Source organism: Parasteatoda tepidariorum, chromosome X1 (assembly GCF_043381705.1).
Source record: "Parasteatoda tepidariorum isolate YZ-2023 chromosome X1, CAS_Ptep_4.0, whole genome shotgun sequence".
NCBI classification, from domain to species: Eukaryota; Metazoa; Arthropoda; class Arachnida; order Araneae; family Theridiidae; genus Parasteatoda; species Parasteatoda tepidariorum.
In genome coordinates this window covers 47,159,269-47,178,199 of record NC_092214.1, presented here as the reverse complement: position 1 = coordinate 47,178,199, position 18,931 = coordinate 47,159,269, and the positions used below count along the sequence as shown (strand labels likewise).

At 27.6% G+C, this 18,931-nt stretch overlaps 1 protein-coding gene across 5 annotated transcripts in view; it reads left to right on the top strand.

Moving 5' to 3' along the window:
• Positions 1-14,488, top strand: part of LOC107453283 (uncharacterized) — a 78,908-nt gene extending 64,420 nt beyond the window's left edge. For all 5 annotated transcript variants that reach the window (XM_016070068.3, XM_016070058.3, XM_016070042.3 and 2 more), the window contains 6 exons: positions 197-327; positions 3,724-3,872; positions 5,068-5,115; positions 7,749-7,942; positions 12,675-12,858; positions 13,690-14,488. In XM_016070068.3, the coding sequence (XP_015925554.1) occupies positions 197-327; positions 3,724-3,872; positions 5,068-5,115; positions 7,749-7,942; positions 12,675-12,834 (682 nt within the window). In that variant the 3' untranslated portion in view covers positions 12,835-12,858; positions 13,690-14,488. The remainder of the gene's footprint in view (positions 1-196; positions 328-3,723; positions 3,873-5,067; positions 5,116-7,748; positions 7,943-12,674; positions 12,859-13,689) is intronic.
• Positions 14,489-18,931: the final 4,443 nt, after the last annotated feature.

The following is an 18,931-nucleotide window of genomic DNA, read 5'->3' as shown; positions in this document are numbered from 1 at the left end:
AATGCTTTACTGTATAGTTTTGAGTCATATACTTGAATATCTATGTTAAGTTATCTGCTTTTACTTTCCTAATCTATTTTTATAGTTTTGACTGAAAAATATATTCAATCTGTATCAGTCAACTCAAATGTTTGTTTTTTTTTAATAAAATTTCTACCATTACTACTACCACTTATCTTTAAAATATATTGTATAGGCCTGAACAGTTGTGGATTTTGAATCCTCAAAGGCTTTTGAGAAAACTAGAAATAAAAAAGCCTATCCATTCTGGAGGTGAGGCTGAAGCATTAGTGTCCTGCACTAAAGAGATATCTATTGTAAAGTCTGGTAAGTGTTATATATTTTAAATTGAAATATTCTTAAGTAAGGAAACCAACTCAGTGCTATTTATGCCTTGGTTTGAAACGTTTGCTAATAACTGAACATTATTCATTTTTCTAATCATGTTCTGATTATGATCAAGGGCAATTGGTAAAAGTTACAGTGTGTACTAGTAAAAGGATGTGAGACCAAATAATATTCTAGTTTAAAAATCTTTAGACAAAATTTAAAATAAATTACAATTAATATCGATACTTTAATGCCCTGTTTATTTTGTACTTACGTTTGAAAATAAATAAAAGTTATTCACTGTTAAGGGAAGGAAGGTAATATCTTTAGAAATGTGGAATAGTGGACGCCGCATCAGTAGCCACATCGATTTTTAGCAATTATCACATTCTTGAAAATACACTTGTGAAATAGTAATCTTTAAAACATAAAATCTATAATTAGAAAATAGTTATTAGTTTATAAATCTTTTTTTATATACACTTATTATAAAAAGAAATAATTGAGAATGATACTTACTGAAAAAACATTTATAACCAATCATAATAATAATTTGAGAATGTGTGCACAATAAAAATAAACTTATCAGAAAATTTAAATAAATCACCAACTTTTTATTTATTTTCAAATATTTCCAATCTTATATTTAATCAAAATCGGGCTCTTCACTTTCGAAACAAAACAAACCATCAAATTCATTTCCACTTCACCTTTGTCATCAGACATCAAGCATGAAACAATCAGAAAGGAATTATCTCCCATGTCACAGTAAGATAAAGGAAGAATATGTATTAATGGAATTCTGTAGAACTAGTAATTGAGATGAGCTGACGAATTTGAAGATAGCAGTGCAATATGTTGAAATACATGCCGTCCCCCTCTATACACGCGAGGTCACCTTATTCCAGTTGCAACCAAGAAGAACGACTATTTCATTCACTAGTTACAATAGTAATGGGGGAATGTAACCACAACCTATAAAATGAAATTCTTCTGTGACCTTCAACCTTCAGTAAAGAGAATGAATGGCTAAAAAGAAGATAAATGATTACAGCTGTCATAGGAGGGGTTGAAACTTGTGAAAGATGATCTGTGATGTCAAAAATATTTATGACATGAACAACACAACATAAATTTAGTGTGAGTAAAACTAAGAAAGAGAAAATTCCCTCTCCTCCTCTGACTTAGAAAGGTTTCAAATTCAGAAGGGGGTTATAAAATGTTCACTCCTTTCTCCCCTCAACATTCTGCTACCACTGGCACAATAACTTGTGCGTGGAAGTGTCAGGAATGTCAGCAGAACAAAACAAAAATTTAAAACTAATAAATTGTTCATTTGATCACTAAATGTAGACAGGCAATGCAACAGGCAACATTTAAATTTTTGTTTGTTTTTCATTTTATTTAAAAAAATTTGATTTCTTACAAAACTGTTCTCTTAGCTGGGTTTGTTCTAGCTACATAAAAAGAGCGTAATGCTGAAATCTGAAAAGAACAGGTTTCCTCATAATTAAAAGATCGGAACTCTAAAGAAAGATATTCTATTTTTATTTTAAAAATAAAGTTCTTTTTGTTTATCATTAAAAAGTTATAATCCTTTCAAACCAAAACAGTTAAATATAAAACAAAATAGTTTTAAGAACTAATTCGTAAAAGAACTCTTTGAAGAAAGAAACTATAATTGCACTTAATTTAAAAAAGAAACATTTTTGATAGGACAAAATCTTCCATCCCAAATCTTACGTTTAAATTATTTATTATGAAACATAGATATCAGTGATAATTAAGTGTACAGATAATAAAAAATATTAAAATATTCGAACAGTTTTTTTACATGATGTAGGAAATGGTAAAATAAACGCAACAGAAAAAAACTTTACAGAAATTGATTCAAAAAAAGATGATGCAAAATATTAAAAAAAACATACCTTCAACAGAAAAAATAATAAATTATAAATTTTCGATGACGAATGAATGAATTTAATTTCTGAGACTAAAGCTAATTTCCAGATTTAAATATATTAATAGTTCGAAATCTTGCTCCATTTTATTTTTGGCATTTTCTGCAAACTTAGTTGAGGAATTTATTTTGCATAACCTCACTTTTTTTCTTACTTTGAAATTAAAATTTTTTTTTGGCTTTCCTCTGACAGTTTTTACGTCAGTTAATCGGCAGATCGGTGTCGACTTACGTACCCCTATGATTTCTTTTTTTTTTTAGATATGTTTAATTAATGCAGAAGTGTTTTTTTTTATTTCTTATATATTGTATTCATTGGTTAGCAAAAGGGGCAGAAATTTTTAATCGGTGTTGAAAAATAAATAAGAAAGACTTTCGACTAATCGATCGATGCATCGAATAAAAAAAATTTCTTTTCTGGTTTTGTGACAATTTGAAAATAAAATATTTATAAGGAAAGTATAGATGAGAAGAGAAAAAATTATAGAGTACTCGTTTATTCTTAAGTTACAAATCTGAATTTGTAACTCCATTTGTAGATGTCATACGGTTTTTCGTCAATCAAATATTTCTTTTATCACCCCATATTTTAGTTTGAAAAAATAAATAAGAAAGAAAAAAAATGTTTTCTGAGCAAACATTGCAAAAAAAGTTCATAATTTTGGAACATTTTCTGCAAAAATCTGGTTTTGAATAAATCCATTGTGTTGGCAAAATTATCATGTGTGGCTTGGGGGAAATGAAGTCTTCCTACAGGCCACACAGCATGACAATCAAACTTATCTACATAGTTGCCAGATATATGAGAATATTTTCCAGATTTTTTGGATGGGATTTTATTTTATAATTGGCAATGATCAACTGAACTGTTTTTGTGTTTACGACTTTCAATATTCAATTCTGTAACCTTGTAATTTTTTACCTAATCCAGAAGACTTGAAAACTCCTAGATCACACATTGAAAAAAGCTAGCCATATTAGAAGACTTTTTGATGGAACTAACTTGCATTTGTATGGAGAGTAAAATCACCCATGGTTAACCTGATGGCTGATTCTAACCCATAATCTATCTACCACTGAGGATATTTAAATTGAGCACTGATGTCAGTGCAAGCCAGGAGCAGAATTCATATCAACCAGCCAACACTGGTATTTGAACCTGAATGCCTTCTTTGAAAGGCAATTGCTCTTTCCCCTGAACCACTACATTGATATATATGTTAAGGCAAAAAAAAACATGTGATGATACTTTTATGTGCTGCCAAAATTAAATATTTTTCTGTAAAAATTTAATAAATCAATATTTCACTACCCAGAGGATAATATTTCACAAAAAGTACAAAAGTTCTCAGCTATTTATCTAACAATTGTTAAAAAAAAAAATATTATTATTTTATGTTCTGTTTTTATTTAAAATGAATTTTTTTATACAGACGTATGCAGATCATTAGAAAAAATACCAGAATGCTGGATTTGCTATGATCCTGACCGACCAGATTGTGGGCCCTTAATTCAACCTTGTAAGTGTAGAGGAGATGTTTCAATTGTTCATCATGACTGTCTAAAACAATGGCTAGTAGAAGTAAGTATCTAGCTATGATTATCCCTGTGATTGTCTATAATTAGGATTGCAAATTTATCACTGTAGGAAGTTTCTGTTGATATTCAGTTCCATTTTCTAAAATCTGCACATTTATTAAAATGCGCAGAAAAAAAATTTAAATTTTTTTTATTTTATTTATTTATTACTTATATTTTAATGCCAACTAACTCTTTTCTAAAGTTTTGAAATCGATAATGTATGATTGATAAAACATTTCAGATAATAGATCAATTACAAAATGACATATTTAAGAGAAATCTGATGTTTAGGATGTATAAATTTAATGCTTACAAAGCAGCAGTTAATTACATGTTTATAGAAAGAAATTATCCAGTTTTTGAAATGTAAGATAATGTTAAGTAGCTATTTGATGTTTGTCAGTGCCTACAAATTACAGTAGGGAACCGATTATCCGGAACGATCGGGACCATCGGTATTCCGGATAACTGATTTTTCCGGTTTTCTGAATCGCTACAAAAAGCCGTTTTTTTTATTGTTAAACCCAACTAAAAAAAAATTTTTTTTTTTTGGAAATAATCTGAAAAAGAAGAAAAAACGATGGAGTAATACACTAATGATTATTTCCAAAATGATGGTAAGGTAAACATCTTTCAAAAAAGAAGGAAAAATCCTAAAATCTTATGAGGAAAAAAAAATTTTTTTTTTAAAAAATGGCAGGAAAATTTATCGAATTTCGTTCCGGTTTTTTGGTTTTCCGGTTTTTCGATTTCCGGATAACGGGTTCTGTACTGTATTTTAAAATGTCAAGGCTATGATCTGTTCCAAAATATACATATTGATGTTCAATGGCTAAGCGTAATGCTATGTGGGGTGATATATGTAACACAGACTTCTGTGTAATGTAAAATCTGACATTTTCAAGGTTTACTGTATAAAGATCTTCTTCTGTATGAAAGTTAATTTTCTCATCATAGGATAATAAAATAAAGATATATTTTGTCTACTTTAATTGCAGTTATTCCCAAGCTAAATGTGTTCAGGTACATATTTTTATTATATACATCTTTTATTATATTCGTATATTATTATCATATGCATATTATTATCATATACATATTTTTAACATATCTTTGAATTGGTCTTCTAGGGTCATCACTATATTCTAATAGTTTTGTTTTTAACCATATTAAGCATAGTTGTTTTTTGTTTTCAGTCTTCTGGTCAACCGGATGCTACCAAATGTAAAGTCTGTAATGAGCCTGTAAGTCATAATTTCTTGCATTATTGAAATAGGCATAAATATGTTATTTTAATGTGCTAATTATTATTTTTCGTTAGTTTCAGAAAATGCTCTCAAGCTTTAATTATTTAAAAAAGTTTTGTTGCCATAATTCCTTTCAAAAATAATTCGAGTTAAGAAACCTCTTTTCTACTTACTATTTAGTGTAATAAAAAAAAATTTCATTGTTAACGTCAGTAGAAATACATCATCAACTATTTTTTAATTTGTACAGTTACCAACTTTTTCGTATTTTGCAGCAGCTTCACCTATTTATGTCTCATTTTTGGCTAATTTGGGCTGAAACTCGCGTCTACTGCTTCTTGAAAATCCAAAATTAAAATTTTTTTTCCATCCTGCTTCATCAATTCATATGTGCTGTTCAAAGTTGTATCATTACATTATTGCATTAAGAAATTGTAACTTAAAAAACCATTTGAAAATCTGAAAAAGCAATTAACAAAACTTACAATGGCTGATTACTCTTTATTTCAAAGTTTGTATATTGCAATTATATTGTATTGAAAATAAGAATATAAAGACCCTGTAGAAAGCCATAAAAATAAGTGCTGAAAAATATTGTGAATTTACACTGTAATTGGTGCATTTCAAAATTTGTGTTTCATGATAATTTTGTTCTAAAAAATCTGGATATTAATTAACAATATGAATTTTTTATAATATTAATGTACTCTAGTCATATAAAAAATTAAAGGGGTATACAAAGACTGCAGTCTTGTCATTCTTCCCATTATTTTGTTACCGTATCTTTTTTTCCAATTTTCTACTTTTTTGTCTTTTAAAATCATCTTCTGGATTTATTTATTGTTTTTATTTACTTTACCAGAAGTAAGAATTTTATAGTGCTATCTCCTTAAAAAAATAATCAGTATTTAAAATTGGAAGGAAAAAAAGTTGTTCTCTAATTGAACTCTAATTATCACTAATATAAATGTTAATCACTAACATAAATTTCCTTCTAATATTCTGAAGTTCATATAACGTGAAACTTTGTTGCTTTGAAATTGTTATCTCATTATTTAAAAATAGCATGATTTAGATAATTTGAAATCTCATATACTCCATCTATTGAATTGATGGACCATTCACAAATTATAAAAAAATTGTTTGTCATCTTTATTGGATTCATTATTTCAGAACTTTTGGTGGGTCATTTTCTTTAAAAAAAAAAAAATTCTACTTTTATTTTCTCAAACTTATAAAATGATAATTGAGGGAATAATCCTTAATTCAATGGATTATTCGCTAAGCTGCCAAAGCTACTCAACAAAGAACTTCATCATATTGAAATTTTCAACATACTTAATTATAACTTAATGGTAATATGAATTAATTAGCTATTTCAAAATCATTTGAGTTCATTTCTTTAAATTTAGGGACCATCCACTAGTTGGAAAATTGTTTCAGGCCTCTTTACTGAATTTGTTTCCGATTTTTTGCTTTGTCATTTTTTGAAGGAAAAAAATGTATGCTGTTGCAAAATTATAAAATTTTGAATTAAGGCGTTATTCCATTTTCGATTCCTGCAGATTGAAAACAAATCTTGCAGAATTGAAATTCTTCTCTAATTCTTAAAAGGACAGTAATTAAAATTTATTATTATTCTACACATATGCAATATAAACCCAAGTATTGATTCAATAATCATTCAATTTTTACGCTGTTAATGGAGGGATCATCCCCAAAATAACTTTTATATGAAGTTGCTTAGCTGTACATTTAGCAGCAAAACAAACTAACAGCAAACATTTTAAAATTAAGTGTTGCATTAAGTCATGTGCATACTATTTAAAAGAAAAACTTTGGAGGCCTGTTGGGAAAAAAAAGGCAACCAAAGAAAACCTGAAAAACAAAAATAAAAAGATAAAGCTTAAATGTGGAGATATAAAAATTAAAACTTGTTGTAAATTGTCAAGAATTTGCAAGAGATAAGAATCTTGATGCATGAAAAGAGCTTCAAGAAAATATGAAATTTGCTTTCATGATGACTTCATCAGACTCTACAAAAATAAAAGGACTAAAAAAAAAAACTAGCAGTGCCTAGATAAGTCTTAAAACTCTTGAATCTGGTACTAGTGAGAAGAATTTTAGAATGTTTCTAATGAAAAAACATAATAAAGCAATTATTGCTTTGGTAATGTCTAGTTCTAATATCAAACATTTAGCACTGTTGTTTTTAAATGGTTATTTTGTATATTTTAATTCGAAGACATGAAATGGGGAAAGATATTTGATTGATGTGAATTTTTTAAGTAAAATTTTAAAAAAATATTTTGATTAAAATAAAATAAAGAGTTTTATGAAATATAAGAGAATTAATGGTATATTGCATAGTAGAGTAGACTAAGTTCAATTATTGCTTGACCTTATGAAAAATAATGACAATACTTTCCTATATTATGAGTTATTTTATTTGAAACTTATAAACAGAAATAATTTTTTCCTAACAAAATTACATCGTACCATTCAATATTGGCTTTAAAAATTCATTTGATTTAATGTGTTGTACTAGAAACGACAGGACTTGACTCATTTTGTTTGAACTGGAGAAGTATATTGTCTTTTAAAATTACCAATTCATGTTTTCTTTTTAGTATGAATTACAACAAAGCACAATTTGGCTTCCAAGAGGCTTGACTCCCTATCACTGGGCAAAAACTGGAGGGATTGTTACAGTTATGTGCAGTTCTGTTGCAGGAGCATGCTTTTTTATAAAAATGTTTGAAAATGTTGGAATTCGCACATTATCTGGAGGTTCTGCTATTCTTGTTGTTTACATTTGTTTAAGGTAAATATCTATTTTTTCTTTCATAAAAATAACAAAAATACAAATAACATTCATGAAAAGTCCTTGAATTGCATAACATTACCCATTTTATATTTTTATCTAAACATAGTCTTGGTATTTAAATTTAACAAAACTATAGAGTCAAACCAGTTAATAATAAGCCCTGAATTAACAAGATTTAATAAAGAAATCAAAAATACTTAGTTGGTACAATGAGCCTGACTTACTTTTAACAAGCTGACCCCTGTTTAAGTGAGCAATATTTTGTGACTGAGAAAAAATTACTTATTTCAAAAATTTGAAAATAAGTAGCGAAAAATTTGAAAGTTATATCCGTCAACACAAATGTTATCACTACCAAGATATTCCTGAAGATATTGTAGTTGAAATTCAAGCTAAAGCAGGTATAAAAATTATGAAAGAAATAATTATATCAACAGATATGAAGAATTTTAAGCTAATTCGTCTCCAATGTACTCAATGGTTTTTGAGTGTGCAGAAACATGTCAAACTTTCTTCAATAGCAGGGGTGCAAATGAAGTTTATCAGGTCATGAATCTTATCCAAAAAACAATAACTCAGCAGACACAATACGAAAGTTCAATACAGATTAACTAACTTTTGAACTGCATAGTAAAAAATAAAAAAATGTAAGTACTATATTAAGCACTATTTGTAAGTATGTATGAACTTAAATGATTTTTAACCAGCCTATTTTTTTGCGAGCATTTGGTTATAACAAGCACATTTTGCAGTCCCTTCACGCTTGTTATAAGTTATTTCAACTGTAGTTACTGAATAAGTTTTCTACTCATTATTATCATATGTTTTGGAATTTTTGATCGTACTTCACAATATACTTTTAAACGAAGATCAAATGTTTGCTTTTGAATTACATTATATGATTTGAAAATGTAGCCTATTGACAATTTTTTGTTTATTAAAACAAAATATGAATAGTTAAAATGTCATTTCTTTATTTGACCATATTACATTTCCATTGACCTTTTTAATTACATGCATGAAGCTTTCAAAAAATACAACAACAAAAAAGTAATTTTTGGGAGATTACAGAATCTTATCCCCTTCTCTATTAAAAGTGAGCTGTTAAACTAGAACATTTTTTTAAATATAATAAATTTTGTTTCATTCAAATACATGAATAATTCTTTTTTTTTTTCTTCCCATTCTTATTTAAATTTGAATTGGTAAAAAGAAAGTATTTAAATAAGATTCATTCAAAATTTTCACAAATTTCTTTTAATAAAATCTGTTACTTGTTTCTACATTGTGGTGATATTTTTTTGTATCTATGCTCCTTTTTGGGTACTTGCCATTTATGAAACAATTGCAAACCTGAAGTTTTTTTCCAAGATTCCAACTGCTTCAAACTGTAAATGAAATCTCTTCATGAAATTGCAAGATTACCTAGTAATCTCATAAATTCGAATACCTTTGTTGGATTACATAATCTTGACATTGCATAATGTATTTATTAAATGTACTAGGTGCTTTTAAAATCTAAGAAAAAAACATCATGCATTGAAACGAACCATACATTGTTTTATTTTATTATAAGATTCATTGTTTAATTGGACTAACAAGTAAAATTTTAATCTTTGTATTAAATTTCTTACTTACCGTAATTTCGCCGAGAAACGCCGCCCTGGTATATACGCCGCTCCCTCAAAAATCGACTGACAGAGAAAAGCTTTTCATCGGACACGCCGCGCCGAATTTTTAACAATTAAAGAATTTTGAACTTAATTAAAGACGTATTGATTAAAGACTTAACACATGTTCTAAATATGCATATGTATATAATTTAAATAGTTAAATAAAAATAAATAAAAGGATATTAAATATTAAAAAAATATAGAAACAATCCTAGTATATAAAATAGATTTTAATAATTTTCTAAGTAAAATTAAGCATTTTCTAATTTTAAAGTGAAGTAACCATTAAAAAATAAATAAAATAATTAATATATCATAAACCATTAAAATAAGTATGAAATTTTTTAAGAATAAAACGATTTTACTTTTAAATTAACAATCCAAAATCCTGTATTAGAAATAAACGATAAATCCAAACAAATTTTGTTCAAAGAAAAACTTAAGAATAATTTATTTAGATATCACATATATATTCATATCACTGCACTTAAAAATTCCTCAAAATCAGAACTCTCTGTATCAGAGCAAATTAGGTTTATTATTTAATTGTTTATTTCGGGTTAATCTCCGTCACTTTCGGTTTCGTTTGTCCCGGGATGATTTCCGCTTTTTTTAAGCCATTTATCACAGTTTCTTTTACTCTTTTAATTGCTGACAGCTTAAACGCAACGGTATAATTTTTCCTCTTAATGGGAGGCATTTAAAATGGATAACTTAAATACAAGTTATGTTAAAACAAAACGAAAATAGTATAAACGAAACAAAAATATTAACGAAAGAAAAATATTAATAAAACAAAAACGCATCAGAACTGAAGATAAAACTATAAAAAAAACGTAATAATAATAAGCTGAGGAAGATGATCGAAATCAGACAGAAATATGAGCAATGCAAAAAAAAAAAAAAATCAAAAGCTCTCTCCCAAGCATTTAAAACAAGTTTCTATTTTTACCAATTCCTCCCCCTATTTTCGCTTCTCAAATCAGGTTTCTTTTTTCAACTGACTCTGCCTAGGACGTTCTTTCTTTTATCCCTGTCTAAAATTCTCACACACTTTGCTTTTTTCCTTCTGCACTGACCTTCAGTGGAAAGTTTGAAATTCTTTTTGAACATTCTAATTGTGAGATTATTGAAGGTCATTCCAAGCTCATCAGTATGCTTTATTTACCAAACATTCACATGTTTTTAACAACCTGCTGAAGAAAAAAGGGGAGTGGAGAGAGGCATCCATGACAAGTGGAAGAGTCATATTTCGTGGAAAGAACGGGGAGGGGAGTGTTTGTTTTACAGTTACATTATCACAGCCCCACCCTGATTTTCTTCATTCATTCCTTTCTGATTTATGCTTCTCCACTCCACGCCCATTTCCTACACTCAACAGCTGTCCATATGGCAGAAGGGAAAGAGAGACTTTGTTCTCTTGTGGATAGTGGTCTCCAGAATATGATTCCAAGAAAGGATTAGGGAGGGGAAAATTCCAGGTGCGCTGACCATTCCTTGGAGTGACATTAAGCATGAAAAAATAAATAAAAAGTACAATAACAAGTGGAAAAAAGGAAGATGAAATTTCCAGTGCGGTTTCTAAAAAGCAAAATTTTTTGAAGGAAAAAAAAAAGTTATACTATATAGGCCGCCCCGTTAGATACGCCTTCCTACTAAATTTTCAAGTTTTTAAATCAATAGCGCCGCGACCTATCTCCGTGAAATTACGGTAATTTTAATATTTGTTTGCTATTTATCTAATTTCTATTACAGTAGAGAACCAATTATCCGGGATGCTCGGGACCATCGCTATCCCGGATGTCTGAATTTCCCGGTTTTCTGGATCGACCAAAACGTGTCATTAATCCATGTTTTATCGAATCCGAATTACAAGGAAAAAGTGTAATGCATAAAGTAAGAGAAAAAAAAGGTACTCCTAACTTTAAAAAGAATAAAAAAATTTGCAAGTTTAGACAAGAAAAACGAGTTAAAAAAATACAAAATTCTCGTATTTATTTTTTAAAAATAATTACAATTCCTAGATTAACTAATATAAACAAAACCAATGGTTAAATAACGCAATATATTTCATACCTAATTATACGGGGAAAACGATAAAATAAAAGGAAAACTTATTAATCTAAATAAAAACACTTGAAAATTATCGAACCGAAACGATAGTTAAAATAGGCACTAGCATAAATATTAAAACCCGGAACAGGGCAAGATCAACGGAATTTTAAAAAAAAACCTAATGATAAAATTTATGAATAAAAAGAATTAATTTATTGAGTGCGAAATTTATCGTGAAAAGAAAAAAAATCAAACGTAGTGAAATCAGAAAAACAAAACTGCAATCTGCTTCATAAAATAATCCTATGTTTAAATTAATAAACAATTCTCCTTTTATTTTTATTTTTTTGTCGATAAAAACACTATATTCAATTACAGCAGATGTGATTCCACATCAATAAAAACTTGCAAATGATACCGCACTTCCAAAGAATGAGAATTTATTCAGTAGAAAAAGATTTTATTTTTATTAATTGATGTCAAATAGATAAATATATTTTTCTCTTTCATCTTCTGTTCACTGATATGCATGCAATGCATTTTCCACACACCCCTCGTAAATCAAACAGAAAACGAAATCAGCATGCCACACCCTTGAGCTTGATTGACGGCCTAAAGGAGAAAATAAAACATTCCTCCCTTCCCTGCCTTCAAGGTCGCGGAGGAAATGACGTTTCTCTGGGTAAACGGGGGGGAAAATTCTCCCCTTCCTTACATTTTCCTCTACTCAACTTCAAGGATGAGTTCAATTTCCGCTTTTTTTCATAATCGTTCTAGTTTAAAATGGCGGGAAAACCGATCAAAATTTTTCCCGGTTTTCTGGTTTGCCGGTTATCTGGATACCGGATAAATGGTTCCTTACTGTACTTTAAATCATTTCAACATTTTTATTTTTTAATCTTGTCAAGTAATAGGGGAATCAATGTTGTTTTCCTTTGTTAAATACCACTGATATTATTTCACATTAATGTATGAATGTAACTTGTGTATATCTATTTCAGATTATTAGGTTTCAATGTTCTAAATGGTTACCAGAGAGCAAAGTTCTCGGCTGTTAAAATATTGAATCATAATATGAACAATGGTCAATCAGAAGATCTGTTAGCAGTTCCACATTTTAATCAAGCCTCTGCTACATGTCACTTACCACCTAATACATGAGAGCATATATAATCATTTTTAAATGTAAGTAATTGTCTAATTCTTATTTAAATTTTTTACCCCTTTTCATATCTGTGTGTTTGAAATTAAAATAATACCATCAGGTGAATATTGGGTAGTTGGGAAAGGATATATCAAAATGATTTTAAACAAATGACATGCCTGCATATTCTATGAGGATTTTTATATGCTTCAGCTTTCAGAAGTTCAGCTTTTTTTTACACATAAAATGTTTATTTTTTATAAAAATTGAAATTAAAAAAAAGTTTTTATATAAGCTTTCAAAAATTTCGATTATTTGAGCTTCTTTGTGTTGTACTGTAATATAAAACAAAAGTTAGTCTGTTTAAGGTAAGGAATCCATGTTAGAAAAACTTTTTGTTGATGAAAATAAATTAATATTTATTACAAATACACTGAATGTTCCATAAGAGTCTAATATATATTTTTAGAATGCTTGTTAAAAATAAAGCCAAAATACTGCTTGTTATGGATTGCAAATTAATATTTTAGTTAAAAAGAAATAGAACATTTTCAATTTCCGACCATTCACCATTAATGTCAATAATGAATAAAAAGAGCTAAAAATGATCTGAAATCAGTTTATTATAGAATGGAGCTTAAAGGCAGTTCCTAATGAAAGTTGGATAAAAACAATTACTCAAGACAGCTGATCTAGTTTGTGATAATTTTAATCCCTTCTTTGCTTTTCCCACCCTTATGGTCAGATCTTTCTTTTTTTCCCCATCTTTTTTGTCTTTTAAATTAATCTTAATGAATTCTTAACATGACAATTTGTCTTTTGATAATTTTAAATTGAGCGTTTGGTGCATTTTATTATTATTTTTTTTTTAGGTTTATGTGATAGTTGGGTTTTCAAGTATGGTGTAAAGAGGCAAAATAATGAAACAGCACTTATTTTTCTCTGATTAAAATAGCCTGCTAAAAGCCTTTGGAACACTGACTATATAACATACTTTAAACATCTTAAGGCAATATATACTCAGTATTGTGTTCAAAAACAAAATATATGTTGTTTTTTATTGCTTTTTCTCTGTATAAGTTGAAATGATTGTTATTTATTAATACATGCCTTTTTATTATATAATGTATATTTATTTTCACATCTTGCAATATTCTAAATAAAAAAAAAATTTCATTGTTTTATTCACATTTTTGAAGTCTTTCAATGTTGGAAGTAGTTAGGGCACAAAATAGATTAGCCTTTTTATAATGAAGCCTGTACATATTTTCATTAAATTAATCAGATTTACTTGTATTAACATTTGATCTGTAACTGGTATTGTATTTTAACATCCCAAATTGTAAATTTGTGATAGGCAGGTAATATATTTTCATTATTCACTCTGATAAATTATTTTCTCTTAAGAAAAGATCTTTACTCAGTAGACTATTATATTCATCAGAATATTTTTTCAGTATCCAACTGTACTGTAGATTTATTTAAGTGTATGTATATTAATATATTGGTTAAGTTGTCTTATGATATTTGACAAACGTATTTATTACTCATATTCAAATAAATATATTTATTTTTTGTGTTCCTTACGTGAGTTACTCTGTAGGCATTTGTCCAAGCTCTTGAAAAATGCAATTTTAAAGTCTCATTAAAAAGACTGTGCAAAAGCCTTTATTTGTGACTACTTTTTATTCAAGCCTTTAATGTAAAATTTGTAATAAGGATTTCCTTCAAATTTTGCATTCCTGGTTAAATTTTGTTGTTTTCTAGTAAATTTTCTGATTTCCACAACACTTAACAAATAGCAAAAAAAAATTGCATTTAACTCCCTGTTATTAAAATATATCACCTTATTGCTAGGATTTTTATTTTCATATTCTTCTAAAAAATAAAAATATTGATTCTATCACAAACTGATGAGGGTTCAGTTAAACTACAAGTTAAAATATTTTAGGTGAATTATTGGTGGTAGACCCTCAGTGCGATAGAAATTAAAACAGTTCCATTTTTATAAAGTTTGTAAACTTTTAGAAACTGCTCAGTTTTTGTGTACTTTTGTAAGGCTTTCAAAAGGAATAATTTTTTTGCCTTATTTTTGAGGTCTTTATTTATTAATGCTAATGTGTGGAACTCACCTATACTGATTGCATAAAAATGACTACCAGGTACATTATACGTTTAATACTTGTGAAGTTCTTTAATATGACAGAGTACTGAGTCACTAATTGTTGGTACAGTTGTATGTAACTCATTTTTGTTACAAATTGTTGACTAATAGAACCTTTAATACTAATTCTAGCAATGAAACTTTCTTCGGTGTAATATGTGGTGTATCTGAGGGAAAACATTTTTATTTGGCTAATCTGTAATATTTTTTAACTGAAGAATATTCTGATTTGTTGTATGTATATGGTTTTAATAGTTTTTTAAAAAATACAACCTTTGTGAAACCTATTTTAAGAACAATTGCATATTAACTATAATCTTTGCAATGAAGCAAACTCTTAAGTTTTATTGCTTTTGTTTGAAAATTATATGTTAGTCAGCAGTTTTTATGTGGATGTTATTTCTATTTTGAAAGTCCTTTCAATGTATCACCTTTCTACAAGCATCTAAACAAAGCAGGGTTTTATCATCATAATAAAATTCCCTGGTAAATGTGCCATTGGTTGCAAATTTCAATTTGAAGGCATTAAACCACCTTTATTTAACCAAAATAAATAAATTAATTCAAGGTTAACAAGAAATAACCATCCTAACCTTAGAAGGGAGGCATTGAGGTTCAATCAAAATGTGATTGACAAATTCATCAAAATAGCACAAATGTGAAAAAAAAAGCCAGGGAGAGCTTTAATCAAACATAGATGATTGCAAAAAAAATGAATGAAAAATGTGTATTTCAAATTTAAATTTTCTTAGAAATGTTTTGTATTTGTTGAGCATTTAAGAAATTTTTCAATTTCTTCATTTTACTTCTTATTTCTTCATTCATTGGCAATAATTTTTAACATAAGATTTTCACCAAAGAGCAATTTCTATATGTTGTTATTTTTAGACGTAATGTAAATGTGAGTAAATATGCCTAGATCCTTTAGGCAAGAAACACATAGCATTTAAAATTCATGTGTCAAGATAACAAAAGATTTTTCACCTTGTTTTCTACAAACTTGTTATATTGCCCAGTGATATCTGTTTCAGTATTTAGTTTTTATTGCATAACATAAATAAGCACTAATACTACTAGAAAGATATATGCATCTATCACTTCTGCAAAAATAATGCAATGAGCAAGACTAGTAATTATAAGTTTAAATTTATTATGTAAATTTAAACTTATAATTACTTTACTCATTGCATTAATAGAGTAGATAAAAAAAAGTATTCTTTGCTTTTCAATGAATTGTTCCCACAAAATGTTTCTTAATATTATTCTTAAGACATGTGAGATTGCAATGTTTCCCTAACTCTAACCACTGCTAATTATTTTTTGTTGAATCAATAAAAATGGATTCTAATTACAGATTTTCACTTAAGTTCAATCAACATCAATCATCTCATTTTGATCAAATTAAAATAGTTAATTTTTTCCCTCGGGAAAAAAATAAATTTAGGTTTAAAATTATTAAATTATGTTAAAACAAATAATTACATAAGCAATAATAGTTATAATTTTGCCATGAAATGGATTTCAACTATCACAATAAATAAGGAGTGAAGGTAAAAGTAGTAGAGAGCCTTTCATGACATTTTCCTGCAGCAAACCTTGTATGTCTCGTTGGCACTTGTCAGTTTTTCTTCCATATAATCTCTAAGAGAACTCTAGTAATTGTTTTCTTAAAAAATTAAGATTAAAATAGTCTGTGTAGTCACATATTAAATGATATTCCCCAAGAAAAGGAGCAAGTGTAAACTAGAAATACCAAAATAGACAAAACATGACCTCTAGGAGAATTCACTCCGTTTCCTTTTTGGTTGCAACATAAATGAATGAGTGATTAAAAAAAACTTATTCCACTAAAGTTTGTTTCTGGAAAATAAAAATAAAAACGTGTTTTTCTATGAAACTTAAATTTTGAAAAAAATATTTTTATTAGTCAGTTGATTGTTTGACAAAGTACATCTAATTGTAACTATAAGTACAAAAATCCTTTATGTATTAAATAACTAAATATTAATATTTAAAAGTATATTAATGTTATATTTATTTGACTAAATTCAAATGTGGCTAAACATAACCATAAAAGACATATAAAAATCTTTTATTTTATGATGAAATAATTTATAAAATTTTTTGCCTTCTAATTTTGGATCACTGGTTTCTTCATTTGAAGTAAAGCATATTAGTTTGAATTTCTGTACATAAAAATTCTTCACCTTTGCATACAGCTACAAAAACTATAACAATAGAATGCAGTAAATTTGAGGGTGAATTATTGACTCACCAATTAATAAGAACTCTAAATTAAAAGCTTTTAATTATGCAATTAGACACCAAATTTGTGTAGCGTGATTTTTTCAAATTACAGGTTAAATTCAGATATAATTTATGACATGTTCTTAATTATATACCTAAAGGTAAGCTGTAGGTAATACATGCTATATTACAACATTTATTATTTCTTTGTATTTAAGTAAAGTTATAAATGCTTTAATTTTGAGGCAAATTTAATTATATTTTGGATGAATGGCTAAAAAGTCCACATAATTCTTGATAGGCTTTTTAGATATTTACTTAGTTTATTGGAGCTATGTGTAAGCACGATTTTGTAGTTGAGAATAAATTCTATTATCTTCAAACCCATTTCTATTTTTCTAGTACAGACAAAATTTAGTTTTAAATAGTTTCTTAACATAAATTTAATTGACGTTGGCACAGCAAGTTATTGCTAGATTAATTTTTTGGCACTCTCACAAGTGGTCAAATTTCTAAAACTGCTTCTTTTGCTTCAAATAACATTTTAAACAAAATTCTGTGGAGATTAGATTTCGTGCTTGAACTTATAGAACCTTTAAAAAGATCAATAAAATACAATCAGTGTTCAATATTACACTAGTCGCCCAAAGGAAAACAAATAGTATAATGTGAAGTCTTTATCAGGGGTAAGATAAAAAAAAATATTAACTAAAGAACTATTGCATGAAGAAATAATAATAATCTTGGATGACTGACACAAATACTGCAAATCTTTAACTTAAACATAAACCTCAAAAGTGGTATTTTGAAGTAAAAAAAAAAGTTTTGATAAATTTGTTTATAAAGAAATGCACAAAAATTACCTTTTTTTTTATTGTATTAAATGTGTAAGATCCATGCAGATTTTCACAGGTCTATCTTTTAATTTTGTAAAATTATCAATATTCTCAATAAAACCATATTTGTTTTGGAAGTGCAGTTTTTTTCTTTTGGGAGAGGCATCAAAATTTTGGATGCTAATTGGGACTGAACTGATCAGTTTAAATGTTTTAATTGGTGTCAAAAATAACATTTGCATGTATGAAATTAATTGCTTGTTTTAAATAGTTCTTAAATTTAACTGCAATTTTTGTTTTCGTTTGGTTTAATTTTAAGTAGTATAGAAATCATTTATCACATTTTAATACCTGTACTTAGTGCTTATCAGAATTCAAAGTAGTTTAAAGATTAAAAAAATAGTATATGTGACTATTTTATTTTAAAGAATGGTTTGTTTCTATTGTAAAACAGTTAATGTGTTGTAAAGGAGTTTTTTCGATAAATGTTTATGTGAATATGAAAATGTAGAAAATCTTGTTTTTTATTTCTTTTAGAGACAAGAAGTCGCATTGTTCTTATTTATAATAATTTGGTTTTGTGCATTTGTTCTGTCTAGTATTTTTAAAAGGGAGGGAATATACATTATTTTTTTTAAGTAGATTTAGCAGAATTCATTTTAAAAAAATGAATAGAAGCAATTCATTTTTTAATTTATAATATATCAGTTAAATTGAATATTTTGAAAAGAAATTACTTGTTGAAATTAGTGCTTTAAAATAGAAATATTTTGTTGTATAGCTAATTTTCATACAGCTTATGTCTGTCAATTTGTCTATGTTATATGTTATAAAAAAAATATAGAAATTTATTGAGGTGATTTGGGA